The following is an 18021-nucleotide window of genomic DNA, read 5'->3' on the forward strand; positions in this document are numbered from 1 at the left end:
GCACTGAGATGGCATTATGAAAATAGTAATCTCCCTAATGCACCCTGTATACAAACATGTCCCAATAACATTCAAGGTCATAGTGGAGTTATAAAGCGCTTATGGGCCTCCTTAGGAAGAAAATAAGAAAATAATAATAAAATATTTTATGAATTTTTATTGTGAATAATAAAAAACCTCACAAATTCCATTTGAATAAATGATTCTTGGTTATAACTGCATAAGTAAATAAAGGTAACAGTGAGAGATGAAAAAGAGCCTTAATCATAAAAAATAGGCATTTTAATTTTGAATTCCATTCCATTCTTTCCCTACAGAGACTTAAGCATATTTACTTATGCTGACTACTTCCTCTGTAATAGATATAACCTGAGATGGCGAGTTGTTTAGGGTATGTAGACTCAGCCTTGCCAGTATACTGAACTCCAGTGCGAGGACACAGCTGTGTAGGAAGCTATTAAAAGAGACTCACATAATAAGGCAGCAGTCACAGATGTTTTATATATCAGGACACTTTTATTTACATCTGAAAATTACACTGGATTACAAGATTTCCACAAGTACAGTGGGGTTTATGGAATCCTTTCCCCTCCACCCCAGAATAAGAGACAAGCTGAAAGTAAACTGGTGACATTCCAGAACCTTCTGTTGGGTTGACTGTGAAGAGATTGTAATATATAAAATGCAGCCCAGATACAACTCATAACGCTCTGTAGTCTTTGAAGGAATTAGATGGATCAAAGCAAAGTGACCTCGTTTGACTGAGATTAGGCCAAGCAGTTGATCTCAAAATTCCCAACTTGAATTTGCCTGGCATGGTCTCTAGCTGACATACTTCATGATCGTCAGCTGACATATATGAAATGTTTTAGGTGGGGAAATATTACAAAACAAAGATTAACTGTACTGCCCTGACATACTAAAACTGAGAACTCATCCTCTCCTGTATCACAGTTGCCCAGATATTCCAATTAATCACACTTAATTACTCTATTGTTGCTAACCAGTAGGGTTTACAGAAAGACTGCATGGACATATTAATGTTTTGTTCGGTTAGATGTGATGTGGACTTGATTTGATTAGCTGGTCTCTGGTTTGTGTTGTCATTGGTAAAAAGTGGGAAACCCCTGGGTGAAGCACATGTTTGTATTATTTCTGACTAAGTTACCGATCAGTGCCAAATGCCATGTGATGGACATGCCATTTTATGAAGATATATGTACGTTTGCTCTTTAGTTTTATTTATTTGCAGAGGCCACACTCATGAGGCATGAGCCAGGACCATCTAAAACGTATCTCAAAGATTTGCAGTGAACTAACGTAGCCTGGGGCTATAGGAAACAGTTCCTCTCTTGCTGTCAAACTATCACAGTCAGGCCAGGGGCGATATTAACAGGGGGTGCATTCAAGCAACGCAGGAGTTATGCATATATGCAAATGTTCAAAGTGTGTATTACACAAACACTACCAAAGTCATGGATGATGCATCCCACACGGAGCATCCCCTTGCAAAAGTGATGATATGTGTATTTACACTGATATGCTTGAGCAGATCACATTTTTGTCACCTTCATAGCTGAATCTATTTTCAAACTTGCAGCAACCTCTATAGTTTTTACAATACACCTTTTATCCTTTCAATATATATTACATGTTTGTTTGCAAATACTTTACCCAAACCATACATGTTGACTCACTCCCACATGCAAACCTACTCACACACACACACGCACACACACACACACACACACACACACACACACACACACACACACACACACACACACACACACACACACACACACACACACACACACACACACACACACACACACACACACACACACACACACAAGCTTGGGGCAATGAACATGAACAATAACAAAATATTAACATTCAGTATTATCTCAACGATTCAGAAATACATGATTTCCATTTTACACCACAGCATCCAAATCAAGGGTAATTTTGTCTCAGATTCTCATTTGCATTTCTAGACAATGGGCCTTGTCCAGTCCAGTGCCAGGGTGTGGGCGTGTGTATGTGTTGACAAAAGGCAAGACATATCTAGAAGTGCAAAGTTGAGTCTACAACGCCCCTGTTGCTCTGACAGTGCAGTCCTTCACCTCACTGCTGGTGCACTGCAATCACCTTCCCTGTCAGAGGTGGATGCCACACAGTGGTGAAAAAGGCAAGAATGTAAAACACAGTACGCTTACCCACTACCACAACACACACACTGGGTGGGGTAATAAGAGTCCACACGGAGGTCAGACTGTGACACTCTCTTCCTTTGTGTCCAGAGACTACCAAAGAATGTACAGCAGAGTATTATGTATGAAAAATAGTGTGTGTGTGCGTGCGTGTGTGTGTGTGTGTGTGCGTGCGTGCGTGTGAAGCGCGTGTGTGTGCATGTGTGTGTGTGCGTGCGTGCGTGCGTGTGCGTGCGTGTGTGTGCATGTGTGCGTGCGCGCGCATAAAAGCTCTATGCAGAATTCAAATGGCTGTGGGTCACTGGTGAAAATCTACAGAGGGTGAGAATGAGAGAGAAAGAAAGAGATAGCTATAAAAGAGAGTGTGATAATAGAGAAACGAATGAGAGTGTGGCAGAGGACACAGACTCAGCTGCTTCAAGTAACAAAGAATTAGACACAAAGCGGTAGCTAAGCCTTTAAAAGAGAGAGACAGTACAATCACAGAATTAACAAGAGCCTTTCTGTGGAGAGGCATCCTCCGAAAGATGTGTCACAGCTGTTCAGTTGTCTTTCTTTTTTTTGTTGATGTTTTTTTGCATATATACACAGTTTCTCTTCAGATCCCCCCGACAGTCGGCATCTAACAAAGGGCTTCTCCGTCAGCCATGTTCTGGTTTGTGTTCTCGTTAGCTGGCTGGGTTTTGGTATCGGGGTGACTTGTGCCGCGTGTTCCCATGGCGCGCGGCGATGCCCTCCATTACGCTTTGCTGTCCTGCGGTGTCGTGTGTAGGCCGCTGTCGCTGTGCACCTTGATCTCGATCGTGTCTGGTTTGAGCGACTCCTTGCCATTCTCCTCTTTCAGTGGCAGCTTCCTGTGGGGAGGGAAGAGAAGCACCCAGCAGGGTGCATGCCACAGGTCAGTGCCGGCCCCAAGTGGGCACGCTCATGATGGCCATGTCATTTGGGTTGCACCAGGTGTCGGGGCAGGACGCTGTCTGCTCTCTGTGCGTATGCCCTCGATTGGCTTGTGTGTATGTATGAGTGTGTGTGCGTACGTGTACATATGTGTGTGTACTGTGCGTCTATGTTGAACAGAGGTGTTTGGTAGAGAGTGTGTGCCTTTAGGGACCTGCCAAGGACATGGTGTGCGCCACAGCAAGGGGTTATCTGACTCTCCATCATCCAGCATGCCGTGGGAAGAGAAGTCATGCTCTGTTCCCGTGGAGCATCATCACTCTAATAAAGTTATTAGGAGCCAGGCTTTGGGGCAGTGGGGTGCCCGAAGGGCCCTATCTGATAGAGGCCGTCTCACAGACTGTGCTGGAGAGTATCAAAAGAGTCTTTTAAATCCTTGCTGCTTGTTATTGGAGCTGAAGGCAATCTTGCCCCCTAATCCCTCTGAACTCAGAGCCAAGCAAACGTGACAGGATTTGATTCCTTCCAGCCAGAAGACATCTTACAGGTACATTACATGACAGGAGAACAGTGGCTTCATCAGTACAAGGGACATGAAGAAGTTGGATATCGCAGGCCCAGGAAAGGTCGCAGCATCACACACAGCCTACATGACTAGAATGTGACTGAGGTAAGGAAGACCCTATTATTATGTTAGTATTGCTGTATTGCTCTAATTGATAAATGGATTACTTACTCTGTAGAGCATGCAAATGAGAGTGAAGCACGGTAAATGGAACAGAACAATGGAGGAAGTGTATTGAGGCAGAACACACACATAAATAATAATCGATTGCAAGCAGAGCTGAGGAAAGAAGAACGGAGTGCAGACTAGTGACCGAGGATGATCTGGAAAATGGAAATTAAAGGAAGGTGCCTCGTCAGCCATACCAGCCGCCATCCCCACTCCCAGCCCAGCCCACCTGCACCCCCGGCCGGGAGACTCACAGGTAGGCAGCCTTGCCTTCCTCGGGTTCTTTGCTCTTGCCGCCGGTGGCTGTCTTCTTGCTGCAGAGCTTGCGGGTGAGGCACATGAGCAGTCCGCACTGGCGCAGGAAGAAGCATCCCACGTCGACCAGCGCGAGGAGCAGCAGCAGGCCGGCCAGCCCCAAGCCCACCACGGCTCCCAGGCCCAGGCTGCTGAACAGGGAGTCTGCTGAGACAGGAGGAGAACATCCCCATCAGCCACAGCCGTCCCAGGCACGGAGGGCACCCGGACTACCCCGAGCTAGCCTCTCCGCGCAGGGGGTTTATGCGCATGGAAAAACAGCACGAGCGGGCGGGGCAGGGCGGGATGACACCTAAGAGCGCCATCTTACTTATTCGGAGGTAGCAAAGGATGTGGAGAGAGAGAGGGGGACACATGGCGGTCATCAGGCCATGAACAGATCGGTTTGCACCGATTATGTCTATGCTAACTCAGACGTTACATATTTTGACCATAACTATGAATTGTAAGTAGTTTCTTGGCAGATTCCCATTCAAAACACAAAGTACATCCCAAGGCTAGCCAGTCTCATTAATAATGAAAAGGGAAAAAAAAGTTTCCAGAGTGAGATCTGTGTTTGCAGATAGGGGTAGTGGGCTTGGAGGCCCCAGGAACAAGAATGAAATCAATGTTTGTCATTGCCGAAGGCTCCTGTTTGCTGGCTCGTCTGAATTAATTAGGGGGAAGACAGAGAAAGCATTTGAGCAGTAAGTACACAGCACAGAGTCAGTGTCATGTGGGGCTATTTAGTGGTGATGAATGGTGGCAGGCAAGGCTACGCAGATTCCTGTAAGTAAAAAGCACATGTTTACATTTATGACTCATGTGACTTGACCTGATCGGTATGCAGGAGGTGTTGAGCCCCACTGCCGTGAGATTAGACTGCTACTAATACTGTGATAATAATGCGATGAGCAAAGTCTTGTTAAAAGACTTATAACATCACCTTTTCTCTGTGAAATTTCAAGGTCATGCACTTGGGCCAGTCCCTGGATCAAGAAAAATGCTGATGCTATGAATGATCCTAATGGGAATGAGGTGCTGTCTGAAAAGCCATTCAGAGGGAAAAAATCCATTTAAAAATAACATTTCTGGCCAGTCCGTAGGTCTAAACACATCAATCATGAAGGCTGCAGGGAGCTGGTCTGCCATTACCTCAGCATCCTGCCTGTCTGTAGTTTACTCTAGACATAATGACATAGAATTGTTGGAGAAAGAGATGTGTTAGGGGAGTGGAGTGGGGCCCTTGGCTGAGAGCTCAGAGCACACAGGGAAGATCAGCACCTTAGGATTCACAGGACAATGAGAAGACATGGGAGTAAACAGGAAATAACAAAGGAGAACACACCCACAGCTAAGTTAACCAGTTATACACTGATATATATATTTTTTCATATGTCCTTGGATCATGCTTAAATGCAGCTACACAGTACTGCACACTGAGGGAAGGTAGCATATGCACTTGAGGACTTCAGCACTTTAGAGGTATTGATCTCAGATAAGGTTTTACTTTTGATATATGGAGAATGTAACCATCTCCTCTGTGACTTATTGGGCAACACATCCGTTTTTCACCATCTTTGTGCTCCTGCACTATCTCTGAAGAATGTGCCCTTGTTCCTTAAGCTGATTTGTTGTTGATTTATAATGTCATTAGAGGCTCAATTTAGCATCTCGTTAATATTACTTATCCTGAAGTTCCACAAATGGGCGTGATTCATCCGCATCTGGGTTCGGCACACTCAATTAATTAGGTCTGAGTGGTGATTGAGTCTCAGCAATGAGCAGCAATAATTCAGGCTCGATTGATTGTGTCTGGACTGAACCCACACATAGAGAGGAGGTATGTGGGTGGGCACCCGACTGCTGATTGACAGGGTAATGAGGCTTATAATCATGTGTGGGGCTTAATGACTATGTCACACTGATACATGACTAAGTAGGGCTTAAAGAGAGTTTGGAGCTTTGCTAGTTTGGAAACACTCCTAGATAAAGAACCTTCCTCCAGTATGTCTGAAATTCAGATGAAGAATATGAAAATTCTCATTATGTTTTTTTTCCCCCACTGTAGTGAGATTACCACTGACAGCTCTAAATGCTGAATTCATCGACTGATACATTACAAGTCTAAAACAGAGGTTGACAACAAACTTAAATCATGCAGCTTTTTACTTCATCTTCAAATTATGTTAATGTAGTTGAAATCAAGTATGGCTTATTCAGCTCTTCAGCTTGAATGTGATTGTCCAAAGCATATGAATCACCAAATGAGACTTTTTCATGTTTCACTGAGATACTAATCGCCATCTTCTTATAACAAAGTAACCAACTATTTTTAATTAATGATATAAACATGCACCTGATTGTGTAAGACTGGTGTAGTGTCTTGATCTATGGACTGGTTTGTAGACCATCATTCATTGTTAAAAGCTCCAAGAGCCACAGCATCTCCCTTTACCCTCTCCGGAAGGCTGTGCCTTTGGCACAGAGCTGTCATCGAAAGTGCTGCTCATGACATAAATACAAGTCCTGGCCTCAGCAAGTCAAATCCCTGGCTACTCAGGCACTTCCCACGCTGAGGGCAGTAGTGGGGCACGGCTTCCTAATGATGCTTTAAAGACCCAGACGCCCATTAAGATGTTATGCTCTCCAAGTGGAGGTGACCCTCCAGTCGTTAGTGGTTTAACAGACCAGCGGCCACAGAGGTGGCCATTATCTCCTGGCAACATCGTTCTGTGCTGGGGCAGGGGCGATGGTTCAGAAATGATGATATGCAAGTGCGGTAGTACCAGTCAGATGCTGGTTTAGTTTAATAACCTACCACCTGGAGTCCATGTCTCTGGATGAACTGTTAGGTGCCAATGATGGACTTTGCAGAAAGCTTTGTATAAGTAAAATCTACAATCAGCAAAAAAAGATGACCAAATGCACAACATGACTTACAAGAAATGTAAGTACGTAAACTTAAGAACTAATGCAGTTTTGAGAAACCTGTTGTAATGGAACCATGACAACCTCGTCTATTTCACAGGCAGTTAAATTGTTCCTGTGTTCAAGAAGAAGAAATCTTAGACAATTAATATGGTTGGTGCAGTTTGTAAGACCTATCTCTGTCAAATCTATTTTTACAAAGCACAGCACAGCACAGCACAGCACAGCAAAGACTAGATATTAAGCAAGAAATAAGATATTAGATATTATGGTAAGTAGGAAATTAGAAACCAAATGATCAATTGTACTGTTTTCTTTGCAGATTTGACATTACATTTTGACATATAAAATGACAATGTATATTGGGTGAGAAAAAATGTAACTATACACTAGATGTCAAATGTCCTATATCAAACCAATAGTTCAAATATGGCTTAGCTGAGTCACTTCATGCCTCTAAGAAACCATGACCTCACAAGCTCTTCACTGGGGTTGTCAGGTAGGCACCTCCTTTAGTTGGTGTTTCAGCTCCAGAAGGCTTACCAACGAGGTCTGTGGTTCCAGCCCCACCCCCTTCCAACCTCTGTTTTAAACCACTGACCTAGAACATACTGAACCGCTCTAAACAGAAAAATACATAGCTAAACCATTTTAAAGTGTTTATTTATTATTTCTTTTACATTTAATAAAATATTCATCATTCAAAGGGAAGATGCTTGTAATGGAAACTTATTTAAAGACATAATCTATTCAAATGTCCTTATTTTTCAATTCAGTGCGATTTTGCCTGAGTCTTTTGCACTGTTGAAAATGCTCAGTACCTCATGAGTTTTATGAATGGGTGTATCAGGCTTTAAGATGAACGGTTGTATGCTGCTTAGTTGGGATGATTAAGGCTATTTCCTTCTTGAAAAAGAAAAGCTTATTTATGAGCAGTGTGATCAGTTGAAATGGCCAGCAATAAAACAACAGGTCCATTTCATTTGCTGGAATCAATTCGGGTTGGGACTGTCAGCAAAGAGCCATTTTCTTCTAATAGCAAATTAAGTTCCATTCAAAATTGAAGGCTTTGTGACAATATCATGAAGGCAATGCAATTTCTGTCAGGGTGTCAGCCAACCTGAAAATTTATGGTGCAAAATTACAGTGACATGACTGTAAGCCGTACAAAGACTTATTTAATGTTTTCAGTTAGTAGACAAGTGGAAATTGATATCCATGTTCAGAAATGATCCTGTACTGAGAAATAAGCTTCTATATAAAGTTTTTACACTGTACAAATTAATACAGACCTTCAGTATGCTCATTACAAATCTTTAAATTCATGACTTAAATATTGCTCACCTTGTAATCCATTCAATTACACTCCTGTGTATTTTAACATAATTTCTATTTAAAACATCCAGTTAAAATCTTACCAGCTTCCAACAATCCCAATCATTCTTGTATATCCTTGTGCAATGACTGACCCCACATCACACCACCATGTATTCTGTTGACTAACATGTCTCACAAGAGTATACTATTTTATGTTACATTATATTTATGTTTATGTATATTTATGTTAAACATATGTATATTAAATATGTTTATGTTTATGTATATTTATGTTAAGCGAACATGGGTTTTTGTGAAAGGTGATATATAAATCCAACCTATTATTATTATTATTATTATTATTATTATTATTACATTTGAACATGTGCTTGGAGAAATTCAATCTTGTTTAGCTGTGCACTCCTTGTTCACTTTGGCTTTTGATCTGACTTTGGCATACATGGCCCTAGCTAAGTGAAATATTCTCTTCTGAGAGATACGAGTAAAAAACTCACAATCAAATCTAAAAAAAAAATCCTGTGGAGTTAAAATCATTTTGCTTTCACCTTAGCATTTCTTTTTTTAGACTCTTCCACCTTTAGCAGTGTGAAGGTGTGACACATACTTTCAATTCAGCATCATTTTTCTGAACTTACAGGCCCAAAGATATCCCTTATAAATTCTGAATATAGAAACAACGGCATTCATAGATCACACAGTGATGGCTGTCATTCGTTTGTCATTCGTTTTTTTCTAATTCAAATATGTAAAGGTTTTTGTCTCCAGAAGATCGTAATTATGAAGGACAGGGGTGGGGTGGGGGGTGGGGGTGGGGGGGCTATTCATTCAAAACCATGAATATAAGATCATGGCTAAGGACACAAAAGATATATGGGAATTATGCAGAGAACATCATCCACTGTACCCATTTAGCCAGTGGAGTGTGTACACACTGTGCTGCAGAAATGTTGATGTCCCCATGCGTCTTGCTAACATGCTCTCGTACGCTGTCGTCTTCTGCTGTTTTGACCTTTGCCATTTAGGCATTTTTCCATAAATAGTCTTAGGACTATTCTGGCAGCTGTAACAATGCCTACCATAATAATGGAGAATTCATCCCAAGAAACACGTGCTAATGCTGTCCTTTCCCCCAGTTAGGTGGTAGCGGAATATCGCATCCCACCCAGTTACCCAGAATATGCAGAATTTCTTTGCAGAGCGTGTTCGCATTTAGGCAGTCCCAGAGTGCATGTAGCCACTCTGCCTGCAACATTTCCAGCATTCTTCCAGCTTTTCCTCAGGCCCATTCTGCAGAGCTTGTGGGGGGGGGGGGGGGGGGGGGTGTTGATAGTAATATCTGTTCTGCAGGATCTCCAAAAGCCCTTAGTCCCACTGATTGTGCTTAACCCAACCTGACCTGTACATTACCGAACAGAAAAGCTGAAATCACAGAACTCAAATGTAGCCTTGGTGAACAATAAATAAGCTACATTTTATTTAAACATTAGGATCTAATGTTCTATCAAATTATGTTGATTATTTTGCATGTCTGTGATGTTGGAATCTGTGGTAATACAAATTCAATACAGACTTGTGTCCATTCACAAAGAGATGCACAGTTAGTGTCAGACTCCAATTTCTGTAAAAAAAGTGATGGTGAAATTATTCACTCGATCTCCCTCCAATACAACCTCCATTCAGAAACATGATTAAGGTCAATTTGAGCAAATGTTCTCATCCATGGGAAGTGGGTAATTCTGGATATTCCTTGTATTTCTCATGAGCACTGCGTCTGCCTCAACTAATATAATGTAAAAAACAGAATGAAAACCAAATTGTACACCATTACATTTTGACATCATAAAAGGCGCAGGCCCTGTTTGAGGCAAAATGCATTATGGGTGGAAAAAAAAGACTCAGTGTGAGACCAGTGTGCGAAGTCAGATATACACAAAATCCTACTTGACTTCACTTAATGAGTGCTGCATTGCGTCTCTATTTGCGAGTCCACAACATCATTAAATGCACTTGATTGAGTAACACAACTGGTGTCATGAAAAACAGTCAATACATGGAGCGAATGTGCACAAACAGTAATGGCGGCAGCTCAAGTAGTGCTCAAGGCCTTACACATGCAGCCCTGAGTGTGTGTGTGTGTTTGCGTGGATAACACACCAGCGCTAATGTTCATCACATATTTACCAGTGCATTTGTGGCCTGAGGGTAGAGGTAATTCTAAAATTACAGACAAAGTGGTTACGATTTGGGCTCTTTCAGTGCAGTGTGAGACCCTTCGGTATGCACTAGGGTCCAGGTGGTGAGGCGTGAGCACAGGAGGGGGTATAACAGAGCAGTCAGCTCAGTGGCACTGCAGGTCAGTCTGTGCCAATGGGGACTTGCTGCAGACTGACAGGTGCAATGAGCTGGCATGGCTAAGAGTCAGCGAGCTGCCCCAGGGCGCAGAGCTTATTGGCGGGTGGACGGAGCAGGTAAGTCTCTGGCTCAGTCTTTGGGCCTGTTCTTGGGCAGGGTGGAGATGAGGTGACATCAGCACAGACACACATGCAGAGCAAGTGAGAGCGTAGCTCCGATGAATGCCACTGTTGGGGTGGAGTGCAGGGGGGGGTGTCCATGTCCGGTTGGAGGGGGTTCACAACACTGATCTGCAACAAGGTCGGGGTGGGGTGGGGTGGGGGTGGGGGTGGGGTGTAAGGTGGAGGTTGTAGATATCAGTTCAAGATGAAGGATTAAATGCAACAATGATTAATCACAGATTGAAAGGCAAATGCAGGGATGTGGTAGAACAGTGAGGAAATGGAGAGTAATAGAAAAATGAAAATGACATATAAACATGCATTATTAAAGATTAGACCAGGGATGTGTGGTGAAATCGAGAACACAGCAAAACCAAGACAATGGCAAAGTGCAATGCAAATCAGCATCCAGATTAAAAGGTTTTGGCATGAGTCGATGGGGAAGCATTGCAGAAGTGTTTTTTTTTTTTTTTTTTAAACAAAAGGTTTGTAAAAGTGAAGAAAATGGGGTTTAGTGGCAGTTCATGGCAAAACAAAGAGCCCGGCAATTTGTGATGTGGCCCAGAATGTGTTACATTATGCATTAGGTGGGAATAGGAGGAACCCAGGCAGCAGAATAGCATCATAAATAAGAGTGTGCAGAGGTAGGCGGGGAGGTGGAGATAGAGATGAAAAGGGCGGGAGAGATGGGGGAAAAATATATTTGATCAGTAGTGGAAATCAACCGTACTGGAGAACACACAAAACACACACACTGACTTTCAGATGTGTGTATCACTATATGTGCATTTCTGACCGCAGGTCTTTCGGAATATCAGCCCTCGTAAGTAGCAGCTGGCGTTATTTGGCCGGTTACGCTGAAATGATGAGGGTGCCCTGATGGCCAACGAGACAGCCAGTTTCAGCAGAGAGTGTATTCTTAGTAATGATCCTAAATGCCTTTCAATTATGGTAGCTAAGCAACAGCGGTCATCTCACCTAGCCTTACTGAGGACTTTATCCCTGCCGTTCTCCCCTTGGTTTGGAAGTGCTAATGCATTTCCTGCTGTGTCTTGGTGATAGGTGTGCAGTCTTTTGCTGCTTGGTCATTGCAATAACACAGCACCAAGCCACTGGGGCAAGACCCTGTAAGATGGTAATTAGGGCTGAGGGGGGCTTAGCGTATGTTTGGTTGCACTAAATACTAATTGAAATAGACAAACTCATCTATGTGACTGTCATTGTGCTGAATCAAGTGGATGTAATTAGGTTGATATTTTGAGGTGGGAACGAAGCAGCCGTTCTCTTGGGCCTTCATCCGCACCATGGACGTATAATGAGAAGGGACAGCCAATCAGCTGACCTCCTTTAGCCAAGCTCGCACCCACCCGTTTTCCATTTGAGGCACAGCACAAACAACACCTCTGTATTAACAACAGCAGTGAACTCATCTCGCTCCTACTTCGAGTGTCGCCTTGTACTGCTGTTAATTTCCCTCCGAATCAATGGCACTTCTCGTGACAGGACTCACCGAACCGATTCGCCTCCAGCCAATAGCAGAAATGCCGAGAGCGATGGCTAGCCTCTGATTGGTTGAGTGGTGTGTTGATTTTTAGGACAGTTGCCAATTATGAGCACTTGAGACTAAATGGCTGAAAGTTTTCAACCATTTAAACAGCATTATCTTTAGTGCTTCAGGAAAAAGTACTGCTTCTGCAGGCTGCATGTTTGAGCATGCTGAAGTGGATGACCTTTTAGCTAAGTATTAGCTAAAGTATGGGCAAGAATCCAGAGTGGCTGGAATGGACATGGAATTGCAGCTTGTAGGTAATCATAATGAGAGATTAGCTCAATTGTGCATTACAGTATGTTTCTGTGACTGTTGGTACATGGCCAAGTGTGATTGCATGACTGCGGACTACCCTGGATTTGTCAAGCAAAGAAATGCACTGAACACTGAGAACTCCTGGTGCATTTGTTAATGGAGCGCACGCTGTGGAGGTGCATGTACCTGTAATGTCGGGTTTCTGTGGCATGGAGAATTTGATGAAGGTAGGCTCGGACAAGCCTTTAACGTTGCGTGCGGTGATCTCCACCTCATAATGTGTGTTCCACTGGAGTGGCTGCAGTAGCACAAAGTCATTCATGCCAGGAACCAGCTTGGTCATCCACTGTTCCTCTTTATCCTACACACACACACACACACACACACACACACACACACGCACACGAACTCAGTGAGCACAACAGTACCCCTTCCAGGACAAATGTGGTTCCTTTCCAGCCAAGGGTCTTCAGCAGACGTGATGGTCAGTGTATGAGCAAGGATGGCACATTAATCAGCATAAGAAACATTTTTCTTTTTCCCTGAAACGTTTTTCTCCATGCTCTTCACTTTGAAACAGATATAATGGAATTTCAGGTGAAAGTGGCAGATCCCAGCAGCACACGTTCTTCCTTGGTGCGAACCACTTTTCCCAAATCCTCAAAACTTTTCCACACATGCGCACAACAGCCATGCCACACATCTGCCATTCTCTTTGTGTGCTTGCCCATGGAAAGTGTGCGCATGTGTGTTTCCATGCTGATTCACTGGCCACTGCTATGCACCTAAATTCCCAGTCACTCTGCACTTCTAAAACACAGCCCTTTCATTGTATGACATTTCCAAACAGCCAGTACTCTTTAAAAGCTTAAAGGTTGAATGTGACTCTTCAGAATGTGACATCTTCATTGCACTGCATGCATGAAGTCACCAAGTATCAGCAAAGGGAGAGGGAGAGAGAGGGAGAGGGGGAGGAAGAGAGAGAGAAAGAGGGAAAGAGAGAGAGTCTGAGTGGAGGGTGGGTAAATTAGGAGAAGCTGTAGGTGGATGAGGGAGAGGGAGCCAGTAGGCAGATGGGTCCTGAAGAGTGATCTGTAGACACACTAGCCAGGCGACTCTCAAAAGCCTTTCCAAATCCTGTAAACAAGGCAGATTACAAGTATCACAGCACCTTCCTCATGCACACACACACACACACACACACACACACACACACACACATGCAAACACAATGGACCACCACAAAGATGCTTTCAATTAGTTACTCCACAATATCAGCAGCAGCATGTGAAGAAACTGTCCGATTTTGAAATGACCAAACTCTCAACTCTATATGCTCTTAAACTCTATATGCACCTACATTGTATTAATTTAAGAGTAATACTGATATATTTTTCTCTAAATGACATAAGCAACCCTTTTGCACTTATATGACTTATCTTAAACGACCCTGAACATGACTATTTTAGAGATACACATTTCGCACCTCTTGCTCCAAAGCATTTCCAGCTATACTGGATCATAATAGCTTACATAATATCTTAAAAAAACACTATGCACTACCATAGATTTCTCCATTGCTGTGGTGAATGGTATGTCACGGGCGAGGTAGGCACACACTGACGGATGATGCCGTTTATGACACTCACAGCTCTTTCAGCACCGATTAGATTACTGACAGAGAAGAAGGTTCACCTTTGGTGACTAATTGGAAAGAAGTGGATAGTTGATAGTTGTACAGATGATGTACTGCATGCGCAAACACTCTCTTACACACACACACACACACACACACACACACACACACATAATTCATTTCTTTTGATATATACCGCCTATGTCCCCTGACTCACTATAGTGCATCAAAAGAGCCAATCAGAAAACGCCAGCCTGCCTGTCTGCATTAGTGGACTGGGCGCTTCTTTACACTCTCATTACACTCGTGGAAACAAGAGCCACAAAGAGAGTCTATTTTTGAAGCCCACTCTCCACATGGCTTTGGGTCTGGAGCTGGAACTCTCTGTTCTGCCTCATCCACAGAGTCTGCGCTTTAACTACTCTGATCCACAGCAGAAATGCCTCCCGGCCCTGCCATAGCTTTACTTTTACTGTCCGGCTCTGGACGAGTGAAGGCAAGCGTGTGCTGCCAGCCAAGGCGCAGACTCGAATCCCGCTCAGGGGACCTCCGCAGGGAAGCAGACCCCAGCTGCAGCAAAGTGTCGACTACCCGGCTCTGTGTTGCAAGCCGGCCGACGTGACTGCAGGTCACCAGGTCAGAAGGACTGAGGCAGCCCCAGTGATCAGAGGACTGCTGGGATGTAATTGCACCCCCCCAGCAATAGGATGTCATAGCCAACCATGTCACTTGAAACCAGCAAAAGCACTGCCGAATGTAGTTATATTAGGCATTAATTAGAAATGACATTCGTCATGAAAATGATTAATTACTCTGTTATAAATGGTTATAAAGCAATAATCCTGTTTTATAATCCAATTTTCCGTTATTTGCCAAACAAAAATGTTTTAATGAAGGCCCGGATATAAGACCAAGAGAGCTGTGAAACCTATAAAACTTGATGACTTACAGTTTTGTATTTGACGATGTACTCGAGGATGGGCATCCCCCCGTCGTCCTGCTTGATAAGCCCCAGCCTGTAGGCCTTGCCGACACCTCTCTGACCCTGCACTGATGGGGGGCTTGGCTCTCCTGAAGCAAACACCAAGCAGACCAAAACGCACGATCACTTCCCTTACAGACGTTCCGCAAAGCCTCGAGCCAGTGACGTGTCACGTGACGAGCGTTGAGTGCCACGCGGAGCTGAGAGTTCCACGGTGGCTCGGACACTCACGGATGGGCAACGTCTGGAAGCTCTTCGTGCCGCTGAACTCTCCTCGGCCTTTCCCGTTCACGGCTGCCACCTGGACCTCATATGTGGTGTTGGGCTCGAGACTGGTGAGCAGCACCACCGCTGCCGAGGGTGGAGGATGAGGAGAGAAAGAGAGAGGGACAGGGGGAGAAGGAGAGAGGGATGTGGAAGAAGACAGAGAATAAAGAGGAAAGGGATGAATGCCAAAGACACGTGAGATGAGTATGTCTCTGAATATCATGTTCCCAGTGTTTTCCTTGGCCTTGACCAAGAGCTCCAATTACAACATTCCCCAAATCAGGCCCTCCCTGCTTCAGCCCCACAGCATCGTGAGTATTAGCTCTGGGCCCTTGAAGCAGCCCTGCCTTGGTTATCTGCTTGTCCGATTTGTCCTTTCGGCTTCCCGCAAACCCTTCTGGGTGTTGTAGGGGAAAAATCAATCTGTGATCTGGATATGCTGTAATCTCGGTCAGCACGGCCAACAACTCACTCACGGATCAGCTCCTCTATTTCAGGTCTTCCAAGAACCTCGACTGCTGGTGTAAGGTCAGGGATACCTTGGGTTTTTGCTGGTGTTGGACTTGGAGGTATGGACATGGGCACTAGGCTTACAGAGTGGTGACAAGGGCAAAACTGTCTTGCTATGAAGCTTGCTGGCAGGGTCCATACCACCTTTGTCTTTGTGACCCAAACAGTAATGATATGCTGGTCACATTTCACCATTAAGGAAGCCATGCAGAATACTTTTTAATACCGCTACTGGATGAACCTGTGGATTAATGCGCAGACCGAACACTTAACAGTTTTATTCATTTTGAGTAATTACTAGATTATAGCCATGGTATCCCATCTAACACAGTTAAACAACCTAAAATAAAAAAGTAGAACAAGAAACAAGCGGTTTGTCTAGCTTCTAGCCTGCCAACTGAGAGTGTATGAACACTGAGATTGAAAGGCAAAGATTCATCGAACAAAGAGGTAAAATGTAGGTGGAGATGACTGGAATCTTAAAATTTAGCTTGCTGTGACAATATACATTAGTTCCCATCTTTAAAAAGCACGACCCAAAAACCCCTGTGTGTATTGTATAATTTCATGGAGCTGCCGCTGACCCTACTGGACATGCAGGTACAGTACTCACTTTGTGTTCCATGGGACTTGACGTCTCTCCACTCTTGGGAGTTGATGTCTTTGTACCTGACCAGGTAATGGCCGATGGGGACTCCGCCATGGGAGTCAGGCTTCATAAATGTCACTGTGGCCGTGCGCTGAGCCACAGAGCTCAGACGCACCGAGTAGGGGTTTGAGGGGACGTCTGGAACAGGGAGAGACCAAGCTATCAGGGAACCATTGCTCAAACAGGTTTTATTATGGTCACTGAAGTGTTATTTGAGGCTTCCATGAGAACAAGCACCATATCTGAATGCTTGCACACATATCTGTTGGCAGAACACAGACACCTTAGTGCATCCCAGTGTGAGAGTTTGAAAGATGTCAACGTTGCTACATTGGGCTTGTTTTAGGAAGCAACTGTGTCAGGCCTTATTCACACCCACACAGCCCAATTACCACGGACATAATCTCCGCAGCACACACGCACGCACGCACACATACACACACACACAAAGAACAGAGTGCAAATATCAATGAAATGAACACTTTCAAAAAGCCTGCCGTCTTCAGGTTGGTGAGTATGATATCCATTTAAAGCTGTTTCTACAGCAGTAAACTTGTTCCACACAGAGGCTGTAAAAGACGCTTCATTCAGGTAGCTGTCTGCCAGTCACAATCGCCTTCAGGATCTCCCCCTCCATTCCACCCAGAAGAGCATGAAGAGATGTCCTGAGTGGAATTATAAACACCCACCTCTACAGGGAGGGAGAAAGTGACAGAGAGAGTGTGCGAGTATACGTCTGCGTGAGAGAGCGAGAGAGACCGAGAGAGAGAAAGCACATAAACACGAACAAACGATGGAGAAAGAGATTGTAAGTGAGAGAGTGGTAGGAGAGAAAAATTAAATGGGTGTTGGTGAAAAGCAGGAGAATAGGAGAGTGTGTGTGTGTGTGTGTGTGTGTGTGTGTGTGTGTGTGTGTGTGTGTGTGTGTGTGTGTGTGTGTGTGTGTGTGTGATTTAGTGGAGTAGCAGACTGAGATGGAGAGGGGGAAAGAGAGGTAGAGAGAGAAAGAAAGAGAGATCCAGATAGAAAGAGAGAGAGCCAGACAGAGAAAGAGAGAGAGAGAAAGAGAGAGAGAGAGAGACAGACAGCGAGAGATGCTGATGCACTGGGCTGCTTGCTGGTATTCTGGAATGTTAATACACCGGCTCCTCAGTCTGCCGAGCATTATCAGGGAGAGGCTGAGAAACCAACAAAATACACACAGTGCCCTCTACCTGCGTGTGAGCAGTCTATGTGTACGATCAAGACTAGTTA

The 18021-nt window shown here is 44.2% G+C and overlaps 1 protein-coding gene across 4 annotated transcripts in view; it reads right to left on the reverse strand.

The window, feature by feature from the left end:
* Positions 1-509: 509 nt before the first annotated feature.
* Positions 510-18021, reverse strand: part of ncam2b (neural cell adhesion molecule 2b) — a 121268-nt gene continuing 103756 nt past the window's right edge. For 2 of the 4 annotated variants that reach the window (XM_026995800.3, XM_026995793.3), the window contains exons 12-17: positions 16732-16905; positions 15573-15692; positions 15309-15430; positions 12910-13084; positions 4098-4305; positions 510-3067 (exon numbers count right to left, since the gene is read on the reverse strand). In XM_026995800.3, coding sequence (XP_026851601.1) covers positions 2953-3067; positions 4098-4305; positions 12910-13084; positions 15309-15430; positions 15573-15692; positions 16732-16905 — 914 coding nt within the window. In that variant the 3' untranslated portion in view covers positions 510-2952. Of the gene's footprint in view, positions 3068-4097; positions 4306-9856; positions 11049-12909; positions 13085-15308; positions 15431-15572; positions 15693-16731; positions 16906-18021 lie in introns of those variants that run through there. The other 2 variants (XM_081720800.1, XM_035523030.2) reach the window with 2 other exon arrangements.

Source organism: Electrophorus electricus, chromosome 9, assembly GCF_041902795.1.
Source record: "Electrophorus electricus isolate QZ-2024a chromosome 9, ASM4190279v1, whole genome shotgun sequence".
Taxonomy (NCBI): domain Eukaryota; kingdom Metazoa; phylum Chordata; class Actinopteri; order Gymnotiformes; family Gymnotidae; genus Electrophorus; species Electrophorus electricus.